Below are 17,898 nucleotides of genomic sequence, written 5' to 3' on the forward strand. Positions count from 1 at the left end.
CACACACATATACGTAATGAACACAAAGTAGCTAGTTGTGTGGCTAACCATCTCCCCTGTGTTCAAACTTTTAGATGTAATACAATAATTATATATTTAAACCGATACACTGTTTTTGCTACTAATGTGATTTATGATGCAACTTTTCACCAGAGCAGTTCACTCTCACTGCTACAGTAAGCTATTTTTCTCCTTTGCATTATACAAAGTATTTGCTGTAGTGTAAACAGGACTTGAGCCTACCATCTGGTTTGTATGTATGTTATGAGGCCTTGTTTGTTTTCTGAAAACATAGCAGCTCATCTTGTTACTACACAGACTGTTTTCAACCTTTAGCTTTACATGAACTGACCACGACAAACAAACAGCAGAAGAGAAAAACAGCAGAAATAAAGTGATTTAGCATGTTTTCCTCTGTGGCGTAGCGTGTTAAACATCGATTTGTACTGTCAAGGGAAGGCTGATGTATGGTGGCCCTGAGAGGTCAACACACGCGAGCGATGAAAGTTGGGAGAGATTGAACTTTATGCAAATGAGCAGTGGCGCGACCGCGGCGACAGCCAATAGCGGACTGGGATTCCCACAGCCGGAGAAATTGAGAGAGCCTGAATGGACACATCTGCAGCACAGCTTGAAAGTCCCGCCCCTTTGGTCGCTTGGTGCAAGGGCCTGCTAGAGCTGGCAAGCGACGCGATAGGAGCGGCCAGGGCGACTACAGGCGATTTAATCGCTTTCGGTGTGAACGCACAGTTAGGGGTAGGTTCATTACCTTTAATTATCGGTGCATGTTGTTTTGAGATCCGCGGGGCAGAGACACGTGGTGAATGTGGGACAGGGTACCTGAACCATTCACCTCCATTGCGTTCACTGAGCAGCTCGCGTCTGCGTCCCCCCTAAAATTATTGTTTTAACATCATTTAGATGTTTCATTGACTTGTAACAGGGAGAGTGGCTCCTGACTTTGACGCAGCGCCCCCTGTTGGCCTGGAATTGTACCCATGGAACTTTTTGTTGTTTACTGCTCGGCTTCCTCTCGCCACAACACCAGTCCCACTTTTACGAAAACACGTCACACATCAACATCAATACCACTGGTTTAGCTATACTGTAGGAAGCTATAGCTCACTGTCAGTATATCCGTCATGACCAAGGAAGAAGAAGAGACCAAAGAAGATGTAGTTGGAGGAACCCAGCAAGACAAGTTTAAAATTTGGACTGGATTTTACTTGTTGGAGCGAAATCAGAGACAAGATGTAAGACTGAAGCTCCTTACACACCAGGGACGTGAAAAATAAAAGACACAAAAATGCAAAATATCTGCCGGCAAATATTTCACATCAAAATCATTCATACCAGCAAAATATGCGACAGATGCGACAGTTATAAACCAAAGTTTCGCTGGTTCTGTGCCTCAAAACTATAGGTACAATGCACACCAACTCATTGATTATCTCTTATGTATTCAACACTGGTTTGTTAACGTTGAACCTTGCCATGCAACTGTCGTCTTGTTACCAACTCTACATCCAACACAGCAACTCACTATCAGCAATCCCTGTCCTGCTAGCTGAGTTGTTTCAGCAATGCTTCGCCACACACTTTACTTCATTTCGTTTTCTTTGTAATGTTTGGGTCCCTTGTCAGAGACACAGGTTGTGACGTACCTCCTTTCAATGCAAAAAACAACAACTGCACTCTAAAAAAGATGTATGTTGCATTTTCGCTGCGTAGCTACTAGCTAACATTCGGGGTCTATGTGAAAGGACTCCTGATGAAAACCAGAGTTTGAAAAAGAAATTGACGTGAATTATTTATGCACCACGGGCGACGATGCTAACCGTTTGACCAATGACCACTTGGCAAGTGGATTAGCACATCTTTTATGAGTGAGTGAGTTTAACTTAAGTAGTACCGTTAATTGCCACATGCTGTCACTTCTCCTTACTGGTACCTCGTGACTGTGACTACACCCGCGGACCTCCGTTACACACAAGCTTGTTAACAAATGAGTGTGTACAACGGTCTATGAGTGGGGTACCACGCTCGACTTGTATTTAAAACAGTGCCGTAAAAGGTAATTACACTCCGCAACTGTAGGGGGACTCATTAATGGAAAAAAAAAATTCTTCTGCAATACATATTTAAGAAAACTCATGCAAAGACACAAATCGGCTGCAAAAACTTACAACACAGCAGAAGTTTTTCCGGGGAAAACAAAAAAAAGGGACAGACCCAGCTAAAGACTAATGCTAAGTAGGCTAACAGTACACATTTATTTGCAATGATATCTGAAACATGTGGTATTGAATTGACGTTATAATAAACGAAGCAAACTCACCTTATCTTCAGACACCACAAACAGATCTTCACAACTTCTCAAATCAAGAAACCCACAACGCCCCACAATCTATCACTTTGTGTGTGTGTGCCCAGAAACACGTCTGTTCCTGTAGCATGCTCATATATTTCCAGGTATTTTTGTTCATGAAGTAGTTTTCTGAATTTGTGTCGTTGTATGTAGGCCATTTACTGAAGTTGCAGCGTTTTGAGCCCTTGGGGCCACCGTACTGAGGGTGTTATTATGTTGTTAGCTTGCAGAGTAGACTTCCAGTCATCAACCATAGGAGCTTTCAGTCTTCAAACTGATTGATGCACATATTGTATGTAAGCAATGATCGGGCACAGTTAGCTTTATTTATATAAGTCTAAATCATATGTTATGCATAAATGCTGGAGAAAGAGGACATCATGTGCACAAAGAAAGCAGAAAAATCAACAGCAAATGATTAAGATGTAGCCTATTTAAATGAATTCAGGTATTTACTGTAAGACACCTTGCAGGGGTAGAGAGACACTTACGGTACAGGTGGTGGTGGTGTATGTAAACGATGTGAATCATGACGCAATCTCAAAACACTCTTACTCATTTGTAAAAAAAAAAAAAAAAAAAAAAACTTTCTCTCACTTTCTCAAAATGCACCAAAAACTTTCTCTTCTTTCAACATCAAACAGGTGCGAGACTCGCTCACGGTTCCCAGACAGTGTAGCCTATAGTGTTGTAGTAGTAGTGACAGTAAACAACAGACAGCAGGGGACCAGTGATGAGAAAAGAAGCTGATCCTGTGAATCCATCTCCAACTGAAACCTGTGAATGCATCACTGTAGCTGTTTTATTTTATTTTTTTTACTCATATTAGATTTTACCTTAAGTCCATAAAGGTTCAATCCGACCGGTTAATTTCCGATCCTCGCTTTTATTCTTCTCTTTGTTTTCTACCTCCCACAGATACTCACATGCAAAGTCCTGCTGCTGCTGCTGCTGCTGACTGCTCCAGTGCAGTCGCTTAGGCTTTTTTTTTTTTTAAACACTTGGCTCAAGGGCAACAGCTTTGGCAGTTTATTTCACTTCAACTGTCAGATTCTCCCCAGTTCTTCTCGAGAATGAAACCAGTGACCTTTCATTTGTATGCAACTATGCAGGTTTAGGACTTGGGTTGCAAAACAACGAATAAATTGACTTTGAAGTCCAACCAAAAGATTTGCATTTCCTTTCAGGCAAAAAAAAAAAAAAAAAAAAAAAATCCTCATTAGAGCAATGTGTTTCAGATGAATGTGAGAAAATGTGAGAGATAAAAGATTAAATTAAACAAACTGAGTCACTTACTGTAAGCAAGACAACAAATGATTAAAACGACCAGTCTGAAAGCGATAATAGAGCTCAGACAAACATCTACAGGAGTGAGCTGAGTGTGTTTTGGAGGTCGGGAGTTATATTTATTTTGGGCGAAGTTCATCATCAGTGATTTCGACTTATTGATTTATGAACTCCTATGAAGCGAAACTGCAGCTGAAGATAAATGTGTGTTTATTGTGGAGGACACTGTAGAAATAAATCAGCACTTCCTCCAACTTTCCACCTAAACTCCGTGCGTAATGAAATCAGGGCCATTATAGAAACCGCATGACTGAAGTGGCTAAAAAGTGAATAAACACAGTGGCATGCTGTGTGTGTGTGCATATGTGTGTGTGCATGTGTGTGTGTGTGTGTGTGTGTGTGTGTGTGGGCTGAGAATATAAATGTAGGGCACGGGAAAACACGGAGGAAATGTCTGGCTGTTAATGCGACTTTGCAGCCATTATTTTCCAAGGAGAACACTTCCTTAAACACATACACACACACACTGCCCTCTTCCTTTTGCCTGGAAAGTAAAGAGGGCACGGGAACAACAGAATATAATTTAAGACAAAAAAAAAAGAAAAAGAAAAAAAGAAAAGGGGCCAAGATGTTTTTGTTTCCTGTTTGGAACAATGTCCAGCTCAGGAGGAAAAGGATAAAAAAAATCATTCCAGCCTCTTTTCCTCTGAGGATAATGAACATTTTTTCTGTCTGTTTCTTAACATTTTTGCAGAATGTGATCGCTCAGTGTTGTGATAATAAATATTGAGATTATTATTCACTGCACTACTATGCTATTGGCTATTGCTACCGTTGACAGTGATAGGAGCGTCCTGCTACATCTCAAAAACAACTGCAGGTTTATTGACATTCTGTATTTATGTATTTTCCCACTCTGTCTCCACCTTCAGCTAGCTCTGCGAGAGCACCGAATATTATTTCCCCTCGCCCCCATGGAGGGGGCCTGAGAAGTGGAGAAACATCCACGGGCCATCCATCCATGCGTGCGATGCGTTCCTCACATTTCTGAACCAAAACCACATGCTGGGTTTAGCCGCCCTAATGATATTTGGATGACTTGCATAAAGGCGCATGCATCCCACATCCAATCTAGATACAGGAGGAGTCAGTGGGCACAGAATCAATAGAAAAAACTTTTTTTTTTTAAAGATAGAAAGAGGATTCTCCTTCTCTCTTTCTCTCACTCTGTCTGTTTCGCCTCTGGATTCTTTGACTTCATCGTTTTCTGCTTTGTCTTCTGGTCATGACTGAGTGTTTGGTTTGAAATAAAACTCTCTCTCCCTCTCTCTCTGTCTGTCTTTCTTTCACACATACACACACACACACACACATGTACAGAGATATGCACACAGAAAACAACACGCCCTTGTTATTACTGGAAAGTCACAACTGACATCCCCCTGCAGGCGGCTATGTGCCAGCTGAACAGTCATCATACCCCAAGCTGCATGGGGCGCAAAAATAAAACACCCCCTTCTTTCTTTTTTTATGCCAGGGGGGCATTCTTAGCAAAAAAACACACCGTTGGTTGGATTTCATACGCGCCGGTCTATCAGCACGAACATGTGTCGCTCAGAGCTGCAGCATCGGCCTCTGATAATACTATGAGGGGCAACACCCTACAGATTATTAATACCCCCCCACACACAGACAGAAATAAATGCCTTTGAGGACCACCCCATTGTACATAGCTACACTGACTGGGGCCACGCTGCTCTTGCACTGTGGTTGCGTGTGTCTACGTATGTGTATGTGTGTGTGTGTGTGTCTTTATCTGGTACCCATGACTAGACTCTGCCTCACCCAAAAAACCTAACGAGTCACGTAGTGCCATTCCAAGAAACTGTCCTGGTGTGACCCTGGTCAGTGAACGCACCGTTGTTGGGGACACAACAACAGCTCCAACAGCCTGAGGTCAAATAAATAAATGAAGGTTTAATATTTTCTCTGACTTTTATTTCTTTAATTTGACCTTTGTCACTTAATTTTACATCAAAGAAAAAAATTACAATGAGAAATTTCTTCTTTTAAACTAGCTATGACTATGACTGCAAAAACTTTGAAGCCTCATTCATTCATGCTTTGCCAAAGCTGTGAATAGAAAAACTTATATATTATAATCATTATAGCCCTATTATTGTTTATTGAGGATCCCCATTAGCCGACGCACACGCGTTGCTGTTCTTTAAACACTCAACATTATCATTGAACTCATATAGTATAACTCTACCATATTGATAATCTTTGCTCTGTTTTTGGTCTCAACCATCTCCAGTAGAAAAAAAATAGCAACTTTAACACTTTTATATTCATCTTCTCATTCAGTGTGCGGCAGGTAGAATAGCTACAGTGGAAAACCAAAACAATGAGCTGAAAGAGGCTAAAAAACTTCTTGGAGTTGAAGGAAACCACAGCTATGACTGAAAATGATCATCTAATCAATTAAATCTTACAATTTAAACTTTTTTTTTTCAGATTTTTCTAAATTTCTTAGATTTTCATCACAGTCTCCGTCGGCAAATGAGCTCCTTTGCTCCTTCATCAGATCCTGCTGCTCCAGATCGCCTCCAAAATCAGCATAAAAACAACTGAATGTACTAAAACAAATCAATCTAATCAAAAATAAAGTATTTATTAGTGCAGCTTTAATAGAAATAGAACGACATACATGGATAAGCAGGTGCGATTTCCGCCAGAGCACTCCCAGCATCTACAGGAAGTGGGAAGAAAACAGTGAGATTTGATGAACGTGCACACACCGATCTGTATTCAAGTTAATCTTTATGAGTCTACGAACTGTACTGAACTGGTTGAGTTGATAAAAAAGTTCAAAATTTATCAATTTTATTGGAAAATAAAGAATAATATCACATCAACTCGGCTCATTTCATGTGTGGAAGGTCCTGAAGTTGGATGTTGACACCTGTATGAAGCATGAAAGCTGCTGTTTGTCACTGAGGTTCATTAACTTTACATAAAAAAAGGCTAGAACTAATAAACCCTGTGTTAAAAGCAGCGGCTGTTAGTTGAGTCTCTGCTGTGAGATAATGCAGAGAGAGAAGCCCTCGCACCTCATCAGGGATGTTGCTGCAACCAGAGCCTCTCTTTCCTTCGCCTAACCTCGTGCACACACAGACGCAACGGCTCAGCACGAGCGCAACCTTATCAGCAGGCAAAAGAAGTGCCTCTGCTCCGTACCAGGGCTGACAATTAACTGTCGCGCAATGACTGGATTTCTCTGATAACCTTTTATTTGTTCCCCTTGCACGTCACCACTCGTGCAATCTCGTTCCGTACGTGACCAACCAGAGAGGTGAGAGCTGAGGTGAGCTCACATCTCTCTTCCGACATATTGTCCACATGTCAGATAAATCTTGATGTTGAGGCGGCTGGTGGTGTGTAAGCGTGTGTGTGTGTGTGTGTAAGCGTGTGTGTGTGTTCACCAGTGTCCGTTGTCACACACACACCACAGTGTTGTGGTGAGTGTGTCTGGTTGGTATCATCTCAGTGATCTTAACTGTTGCTGGATGACCTCAGCGTGAAAATCAGAGAGGTCATCAGGTCAGTGGAGGCTGTGATGACGCACACTGCCCTCTGGTGGCTGAAGGACAACATTAAAGATTAAAGTTTTACAAGTTAAAGAGACTTAAAGGAGGAAATTTAAGGGGAAAAGAGGATTGTATTTGAGAGAATATGAATATAATATGTCCTGAAGCAAAACACAGTCCTAACAAATTCAATCAGCTGCTTACACTGCAAAAACTCAAAATCTTACCAAGAATATTTGTCTTATTTGTAGTCAAAACAAATCTCATTATACTTAAAATAACACTCATCACATAAAAAGTAGCTTGTTTTTAGACACTTTTTACTTCTTTCAAGCATATTTTCACTTCAAATAAGTAGAAGAATCTGATACGTTTTTCTTTCTTATTACAAGCACAAAAAACTTGCTTTCACTGGCAGATTTTTCTACTTATTTCAAGTGAAAATTTGATTGAAACAAGTGAAAATGATCTAAAAACAAGTTCTGTTTAGGTGATGAGTCACCTAAAAAAAGTGGAAAGAGATAAGTTTTGACTAGAAATGAAACATTTTGACAAAAAATAAGACAAATATTCTTGGAAAGACTTTGAGTTTTTGCAGTGTAACAACTAATTTTAGCTACTTAGCTGCAACAAAACAGAAGTTGACCAGAAGTCCCAGTATTAATAATTACACAGTTTTTGTGTTATTCTGAACCAGGTCCACTGAGATAATCACTCTGACATTCATTAGTGTGTGTGTAGGGAATATGTTCACTTAAAATCATATAAAAATGAACCAGGAACATGATAAGGGAGTAAATAAGTGCACCTATAGTTATTATATAATAATGTTATTAGAGATGCATTTCTGTATAGTTTCTTTACTCTAATTTGAAACAATCTCACTGGACATTATGTATTGTTAATGTGCCCTAATTTTCTCATTCTTGAACTTTATTTCATTGTGTATATTGCTCATATGTTGCTTCTCCTTTGGTGTGAATGAAGTCGTCTTATCTTAAATCATGTTGCTTTGAAGAGTGCACACGTGTGTTGTTGCTGTCGTCTGGTGGGAGTCAAATACTTTCTACTGTTTAACTATGATAAGAAGAAAAAAAAAACATTTGGCACGATGCGCTGCCATAACAGAGCTCAGTCTGTGAGATAAGGATGGTGTGTAAATGGTGCATCAGCTCTGCGAACAGTGAACTGTGAGTTAATTAACGGCTAATGAAACAAATTAACAAACCACGCAACAGCCTGCTGCTATGTACAACTGTTTATTTTTGATTTGCAAAACATCTGACAAAAATAACATTACATAAACACCAATTTATAATAGAAAAAAGAAGATCTTTGAAAAAAAATGAGACAAAAGATAAATTGCAAATTACATTAGAATTTAGGTGACTTTTTATTTTTTTTTTAAAGGTTTTTTTTGTTTTTGTTGATAATTGCAGCCATATCATGCTGACCTACACAGGCAGTTTATGGCTAGTAGATTCATCAGTATGCATGTGTTACAAACATTACATTAAGTGCTTTCGTTGGTTCAGGCATTTTTTTTTTTTTAATTGAATGTGGCAATGATTTTGGGTTCACAATGCAGGGTCAGAATCCAATGCCAAATTCAGACTTTACTCCTTTATATATATTTATTTATATAAAAAAAAGATCAATAGTCGTGGCTGACAGAGTACTAAGTCAGAAGAAGCCAATCTTACACTCAGACAACCCTCCCATTCAAATTAAGCTGGGGAACATCTGAAGCCAGCTTCATTAACACCCTCCCCCGCATTAAAAGGGTCACGTTATGGCACACAGCTCAGGGTTACAGATGTGACCATGGCGACATTGTTCCTCAGTATTGAGACTGATCAATAAAAACTCTCTAATTTCATTCAGTGTTTACCTGAAGCAGTTTGACATGAATACAAAAAAAAAAAAAAAAAAGACGAAAAAAAAAAAAGAAACTTGGTTTAAATTCACCAAAGTGAGTAGTTGCTCCGTTTTTTTTTTAATACATGATACTCGGATCTGAATGGAATATGTTTTTTTTTTTACACCCCGACCCCACCCAAAAAAAAAAAAAAAAAAAAGCACCACTAAGTTGCGTTCGTTTTCAAAAGACACAATCTTCCAATGAGGCTTGTCACACTTTGGATGATGCCTGCATTACGTAGTGTGTGTCAATGACAACAACACACGACTTGGTGATACTTGAGATTAAAAAAAAGCAGCATTGCATGGATACTGAGGATTTTTTTCTTGTTTCACCCCCTCCCCAATTTCACCCCCCTAGTTTTTTGACCAAAATAAAAATAATATTAATAAAAAAAACATTGGCAGGGAATGATGAAGGTGCGGGAGCAGACTTTAGGACAGAAGGAGAGGTGAAGACACAGAGAGGGGTACATGGGGAGGGCAAATAAGAGAGAGACATGGGGGGGGGGTAAAAGGATGTGTGTGTACTACAGAGCAAAAGACCGCGCTAACAGTACCAAGTGGAGCGCAAACAACAAACACACCTCTCGCTTCTCCTACTGCCACAAAGTCTTTCAGGTTGTTCCTTCGACACAGCTGCACTCACTCCACAAAAATCCTCCTGCTCACTTTGCCCTTTAAAAAAAAAAACTATTTCTATATATATTTATCTATATATAGAGAGAGATATTTATATATATATATATAAACTTAAGTAGGTGTGTAGATATCAGCAAGCAGCAGGGCAACATGATTAATTGCCTCTGTTGCTGAAAACTACACAAATATCCCAAGGACAGAGGAGAGAGAAAGGACAAAGATGCAGAAGAGGAGGACGTGTCACTTGTGGAGTAAATGCAGCTTCATCCTAGCCAGTCTGAGCCCCGTTGGTCAGAGTGCAGGCACTATATTAAAAAACACTCCTGGTATTTTGTGCGTTAAAAAAAAGAAAAGAAAAGAAAAGAAAAATAAAGGCAATGCTAATCTGATAAAAGAAAGAAAAAAAACTGTACAAAAAAAAAAAGAAAAAGAAAAACTATGAATGACTTCATTAGCTGGACTCTCCCAAATCTGTGAGATATCTCTGAGGTAATCATTGAAGTATGACTCATTAGACAGCAATAAATACCAACATGAATACAAATATTACAAAAGTAAAAACAGAGGCAAATGCTTAATGCTGAAAAAAATCTGAGCTAAGAGAGGTAGGTTTTTTAGGTAGATTATGGTGTACATCCATTGTGGACACTCCTTTTTGTAAGAACTACATTAAGTTGATTCCATTACAATCCCTGTCCTAATGGGAGGAACGATAAAAAAATAAAATAGAATAAAATAAAATAAAAAACAAAAGAATAAAGACTTGAAAGCCTTTTGCATGGGAGATGGCCGACTGTTTTTCTACGACTGATATCATACATGTTTTACAGACAGGATTTGTAATGGCAACAGTTATACAAAAAACTTCAAAAATGTCTACTAACATGATAAACTGTAAAGCTTGCTGGTGATAGTGTACCATGAGTTGTATATTGCAGGCATTGTTACTGTGTTATATATATATCTATATATAGATATATAGATATATATGTGTGTGTGTGTGTGTGTGTGTTGCCGATCTGGAGGAAATCTCAACAAAAGATGGATCCATCTGATTTGTAGAGCAGATTTCCGCTGACGTAATAATGCTTTTCAAGTTCCAGTATTTTAACAAAAACCACGATGCAGAGTTTTTAAAAAACTTACGGATTCTGAGCAGCCAACCATGGATAAGAAAAAACAAAAAAACCCAACATAAAACAAACAGGAAACTGGTGGATGCAACATATTTGGATTTAACCGTTAATCATTTCTACATTGGTGTCAAAGGCCCCAAAAAATACGATTTAATTACATATTCAGTCGTTAAAAAGGGAAACAAGGGGGTGGTTCCCTTAAGGAGTTCCCCCTGACCTGAATCTACTTGTTCAATACGTTACGATGCATCCTCAAGACTCTTCCTGTTTGTTTGCTTTTTGTTTGCTTTTTGTTTAAATCCCCAAGAGAAACTCCTCTTTTACCCTGTTCTTGTGTGGAGGGACGTCTCCCCGTGGCACTTACATGTTTCACCAAACCTCCCACTTGTATTTAACATACACAAATCAACACTGCATCTCTATCTCAAAAACAAAAAAAAAGAAAAGGTAAAAGAAAAATAGACCAAAAATCAAACCGATATCTATACATACAGAAGTATGTAATTCAGAAAGAAGAAGGAAAAAAATAAAATAAAAATCAACATGGAGACTTTTCAAAACTTCAAAAGTCAGTGTTCAGTAACCAAGCACATCATACCCCTCATCAAACTAACATACTATACATATGAGTGGTACTGCCTAAAGACACTCGAGCCTCGACTCCTTAAAGTTCAATCACAGCAGGGAAATTTGTGGGACATGTGGAATTATAAAGATATATATATATATAAACGTATATACACAATATAATCCCAATAAATTTTCAGGAGAAAACAAAAAAACAAAAAACTTGTCATAATATAATTTTGTGAATACCCCCCCCCCCCAAAAAAAGGATCTGATATCTGTGCTGTGCAGATCGCCGCTGCGTGTCCAACCCTGACTGTCAGCTTCCAGAGCATCACAGTGACCCGATAGCAAAACAGTTGGAATAAAGCCACAGTGACGGAGAATGGACTTCAATTATATATATATTAAAAAAAAAGATTACTTTTTTTTGTTTTTAAAAAGAAAAGAAAACACACCCATGTGGGCGGAACAGATTAAAGCAACAACTGTCACAACTTCGCACCTAACAGTTGTGAAAACACGTTGAGCTCAACAACAAACATTATATGCTCTCTCAATCTCTCTCTCTTTCTCTTTCTCTCTCTCTATTTCTCTCACACCGCCTTCCTCTACGATCACAGAGTAACTCTGGTCTGCTGAGATGAAGGAAGCTCTAGGTCTGACGTAGTAGGAAGCCCGAGCGGCCAATCACAGGAACGTTTTGTTTTTTTCTAATAACAGAAAACGAGAACAGTTTGAGACTTGCCAATCGTTTTTTTTTTTTTTTTTTTTTTTTCCTTTGAGCATGAAACCGTTTGCTCTTGGCAGGGATTATATTTTACGCTTCTTTGGGGGGGGTAGTGGGGGTGGGAATTGTCTTGATTTAAAAAGACATGTCGTCTCATCATCATACACCCACATGCGGCAAGCCGTTATGATACGTTACTGGCCTCTAAATCTAAAGCGCTCAGATCCTCTTGGCAGTTTGGTTTTTTTTTTTTTTTTATTATAAGCCATTAGATGCTGTCTGATGAAGCATAAGCCAAAGATGACTGACAGCAGAGAGAAGGCAGAAAACAAGCTCCTATCGTATTCAAGCTTATGTTTTCCAAAAAGCCATAGATAAATAGCACAAGTTTTTAGTTAAAAAGATTATATAATGAGAAATATCCAAGGCTCTGGAGTCATGACGTCGATGTACTGTAATGCATCAGGTGTACAACTATAGCTTGGTGATCTATATGGCTTATATTAGAGAGCAGCACGGTATGTTTAGCTTGTCGTATCTCAGGAAAAAAATGAACCTTGGAAATTAGTCAAAAAAAACAAAACAAAACAAACCAAAAAAAAAAGAACACATCAACAACCCCCACTGCTACACTGAGTAATAATAATCTGACTGAGTGAGTCAAATACACAAGCAATCCCTGTTGAAGCCATCCTTAACTCAAAAAGAAACAAAAAAAAAAAACATTATCAAAGTCAAAACAAAGAGCATAGTGTCTCAGAAGAACATTGTGATAATGAATCCAACAAAAAAAAGGGTCAATATTGTATTTGCATATATATTTCTGAAAAAATTAGCCTTGAGAAATACGTAGCCCTATGTACAGCGACAGACACATTACGTATATATATGTATAGATATATATACACATGTATGTGTTGTGTGTGTATTTGTATATATCTATATATCCATAATATACATAGATATATACCTGGTATTTACACAATGCAGCCACTAGAGGGCTGCGCAGCATACATCATCAAACAGGAGGGCCTGGGTGTAGAGGTGCACGCTGCCGTTAACGCTGCCGTTACGCTGCCGCCGCCACATCCAGGCCCTCAGACATTCTAGAAAATCCACTTCCCAGTCAGAAACGAAAGGGGTGTGATATCTGTGGAGGTCTGAAGCAGCTTCCCAAGCTCTCCACCCACCGAGCTCACTTTGTACTGAGGAGGAACAATTCATGGAATTGTTTTTTTTTTTTTCTTTTAAAGGTGAAGTTATAACGTATAAAACACACACACAACAAGAACAAAACAAAACAAAAAAATAGAGACCATTGCAATTACATCCGTATCTATGCCAATTCCATGTAAGGTATGCAGCTATATATTAACAAGAAGAGGCCCCCTCTCCTCCTTTTCTTTTCTCTCTCTCTCTTTCTTTTTTTGCTTTGGCCTCCGTTTACTATTTCCAGTTAGATTTGGCATTTTAGCCCTTTAAAATCTGTGATAATATAGATGCTGTATATCAATACATAGGCTTGAGTAAAAGGTGGTATAACAGTGCTTAGGATACATGTGGTAGCAATTAACTATTTACAGGAAAATAAAGACAATAATTATTACACAAAAGGGAAAAAAAGAGAGAGACGAATAATGAAGAAAAAAAGAAAAAAAAAGACAATTTCAAAAAGAGAGTAACAAGCCATAATGCAGGCTTAAGTTTGATTGACAGTTAGCAGTGTAAAAGTAGCTAACACATTTAGTGGCTAATTCTCACCTCAAACCCAGGCACCCCAAAATTTCCTATCAAAACCTGACTACATTACAGACTACGCTCTCTACTCTGCAGTATAAACCTATTTATAATGACATTTTTTTTTTCCTTCATAGGCTGTGAGGCTAGTCAGACATCTTGCCAGCATGTCCAAAGACTACATGCATGAAAAGACCCCCATGGAGCAGCAAGGTTATTATTTTAGGTACTGGAAGCTTTTTGTTGCTGTTGTAGTTGTAGTTTGTTGGTGTTGAGAAAAGTAGTTGATCATACCTTTGGTGAAACGGTGAAAGGCATGTGTGTTTGATTTGTATACACAAGTCATATACATTATGCTGCCTTTTTGAGAGAAGCAGATGAAAAACAAAACAAAATCAGAACAAAAAAAAAAAAAAAAAAAAAAATACAGGATTTTATTTAAAACATCCAAAAACGTCAAAAGTAATGTGCAGGCACTGCTTTTTGCACTGATAAACTGAAATGTCATCTGTACGGTATCTAAATTGTTCTGTGTAAAAGTTACTGTTTCACATAGGTGATGTAAATATAAAACAACCCCAGTAAAACCAAGAGGTAGCTCAACTGAATGGCTAGATGAATATATAACTGAGTATGTTTGTTGTTGTCGGTGTGTGTGTGCACACGACATGTAGCGCACAACACACACACACACACATAATGTCCTGGCATCTGAAGCAGCTGTTGGTTGATTTTTTTTTTCTTTCTTTTAAATACAGACAAAACACTGTATATAGGCAGAAGTTGTATGTATAGTTTAAATCTGTATTATAATGAAGTTCCCTTGTTTACTGTGTCTTTTATAGCATCTTGCTTGCTCTCCATACAACCTTGGCCTTTACACCAAGACAGACTTCTTTTTAGACAAGACACACATGAAACCACACACACATACACATATACACACACGCACAACTTCCTCTCCTCCACACACGCACACACACAAACACGCACACCTTACTTCACACCTCCATTTAGCTCATCCGGCACATTCTCAGCTCTCTCCCTCCATTTTTCATCCCCCAGGGGCCTCGTCATCGCCATTATCGTCGTCGTCTCTGCTGCCGACGCTGCCGCCGGGGGCCCCTGAGGTCCAGAGGTTGTGCCCCCTCCCACCTCGCTGCCCCCTCGCCGGCCTCTAGGAGACTTCGCTGCCGAACACCTCCAACACCAGCGGGGTGAGCTGCATGCTGTGCTCCGGCTGGAAGGAGAGCGAGCGGTACTGTTTGGAGTGCTCCTCGTTGAGGCTGCGCAGGTCGGCCAGCTTCTGGATCATCTTGGCGTAGAGCAGTCGTCCGCCCGGGTGGTGCAGCTGGATGTAGGCCTGCAGGGTTTCTGACAGGCGGTCTTGGAGGGCTTCGATCCGTGCGTGATCCTGCACACCTGGGCGGTCTGCAACAATAAGAGGAGGAGGTGGAGGAGGGGAGAAGGTCTTAACGGTTTTGTAGCTTCTTACATAAGCAACAGAAATGAACAGTTAAAGCAGAAGTGAGCGGAATATTTGTGTTAATATAAGTCTTAAATAGTTATATCTTCCAACAGCAATCACTTATATGGAGTGTTTGGTCTGAAACACGGGTCTGTCAGTCACTCTGCTCTGCTGTAAGCCGAGGAGAAAACTTTCCTTGTATCCTACAACCTTTATCCAATGAGGAGAGAGAACGGCATAAAGGGGCGGTCCTCTCTGTGTGTGCAGCCAAGGGATGCGCGTGAATGTGGTGACGTAGGGACGAGGGCGGGGACGAGGGCGGGGACGAGGGCGGGGACTGCTAACTCCATCTGCTGACAGAAAGTTAGCCAAAACGACCGGATCGCTTACTTCTGCTTTAAAGGGATACACCAAAAAAAAAAATTTCGTGTCTTGCCTCACTCCCGAGTCCATGACAAGCAGATAAACACCATCCTTTCGACTGTGCGTGCAGTCACAAGGGAGATATGGACAGAGCTGGCGCAGCGCTAATTAGCTTAGCTCATACGCTGGAAGTGTATGGGTAGTGTTAGCCTTCCTCCACCTAAAGTCATCAGAGACACTCTTCAGCAACTCTAAACGGAAACCGGCGGGCCGATCTTCTTCTCGGAGCTGACAAAACTCTCCGGTAAGGCATCTTGAGCAGTCAAATGCCGGTAACGGGACGAGATCGGTCAAAACGGAGGGTTCAAGCAAAGACGGTTTATTTAGGTTCAAGCTAGCTACATCGAGGGTAGGTTAGCTTCCTATTTCAAAGTAAAAGCACAAATTCTATCGTCATGGTTTCCTTTATGTAAACGGCAACAGGTGTTTTATTTTGTGAAAGTAACCGGAAGTGCGTTGGTCACAACTGCTAGCTTGAGTAGCGCCGAATTCGTCCGAACAAAATTGTAAACAGCTGGTATTTAGACAAATTAACGACACACTGCTGATCTAAACGGCTACTTTCTCGCCTAAACATGTTTGAAATGTTGATAAAGTGATATATTTACAGAGTTTAGAGCTAAAACGAAACCAGCTTCTGACTGCTGATTTCGTCTCGGGTAGGAGGCAGGCTAACACTACATATGCACTTCCAGCGTTTGAGCTAAGCTAATTACGGGTGATATGGGCTCTATCTCCCTTGTTACTGCACGCACAGTCGAAAGGATGGTGTCTATCTGCTTGTCATGGACTCTGGAGAGAGACAAGACACGAAAAAAAAAATGTTGGCGTATCCCTTTAACAATCTGCTGTGAAAACCAAATGCGTTTCAGTGTTTGTGTTTCCTGTGGGATAATAATGCTAATATTTATCCTTGGAATCAGAATCACAAAGTTGTTCTGAATTATATAAGATTGCACGATCTCCGTGTTTGTATTCCTTTCCATTCTGGTGAGGGGCGTTGCTAATTTTAGGTCAGGTACAGCACATCTATGTATTGTTAATGAGCTGCTTCATACACACAAAGGAATGCAAATATCCACTTAGTTACACATGCTTGCTTGCTTGCATAACGGTACATGTATAATGTATTCACTGTATTTCCTCAAAATGCATAACCATACACACTGATGTATGTTCAGATTGAGGCCAATGCTTGGATGTGAAACTGTAGCTTATTTTGAGTGACATCAAATAATAAACATCGATATTATCTTAACCAAAAACGCTCAAGTTGGTCTTTTACCACAATAAAAACCATAATGAATATGTTCTCTATTGGAACAAAAAAAGAAGAAGAGGCAAACGTTATCACTCATGAACAATTCATGACGGCCCTCTTCATGTTCCCTCCTCCTCCTCTTCCTCCTCCTCCTCCTTCACACAGTCAGATGAACGGTACCTGGAGAAAGCAGGCAGATGGCCATCAGCAGCACGTGTTCCTCCTCGTGCAGGCTCAGCTTCTTCAGGCCCACCTGGAACTTCACCAGTGGCTCCAACAGCTCCAGAGTGTGACCAGCTATAGAGGAAGAAGAGGAAAAAGAAGAAGGAGAAGGAGGAGGAGGAGCACATCATTAATGTGCAGTACATACAACCATCTCCGTAGTATATATATCACAGAAGAAGCGTCCTCCAGGGAACGGTACCATCCCTCTATTACTCATTAATATTTAATTTTGCCTCCTCTGAATCATCTCTGGTGTGGATTTTTTCTTGCTTTTTTTTACTTCTTCATTCCTCCTGTACATCCTCAGGTTTTTTACTACTAGTTTGGCAAAATCTTAATTAGGATAAGTTTATATTAAATGACTTTCCCCTCTGCACTTGTTTAGATGCCTAAAGGAGAAGTCATAAAAAAGGGTAGAAAAGTTTTTTTTTCCAACACCGATTATCATGGATATGTCTCCACTTTCTGGATTATGAATTGAGCATTGTAAGATAAACAAATTTGATTAATTAATTTCTGATTGGGTTTTCATGAAGCTAATAGA

At 39.7% G+C, this 17,898-nt stretch overlaps 1 protein-coding gene across 2 annotated transcripts in view; it reads right to left on the reverse strand.

Annotated features, from left to right (window-relative positions):
• Nucleotides 1-7,238: 7,238 nt before the first annotated feature.
• LOC310986547 (vitamin D3 receptor B) overlaps nt 7,239-17,898 on the reverse strand; it is a 31,863-nt gene continuing 21,203 nt past the window's right edge. The window contains exons 10-12 of one of the 2 annotated variants that reach the window (XR_014595415.1): nt 17,310-17,426; nt 9,753-15,408; nt 7,239-7,298 (exon numbers count right to left, since the gene is read on the reverse strand). Coding sequence is in view for 1 of the 2 variants with exons in the window: in XM_083972495.1 (XP_083828621.1) it covers nt 15,155-15,408; nt 17,310-17,426 (371 nt within the window). In the remaining variant the exon portion in view is untranslated. Of the gene's footprint in view, nt 7,299-8,556; nt 15,409-17,309; nt 17,427-17,898 lie in introns of those variants that run through there. The other variant, XM_083972495.1, reaches the window with a different exon arrangement.

Source organism: Trachurus trachurus, assembly GCF_905171665.1.
Source record: "Trachurus trachurus genome assembly, chromosome: 5".
NCBI lineage: Eukaryota > Metazoa > Chordata > Actinopteri > Carangiformes > Carangidae > Trachurus > Trachurus trachurus.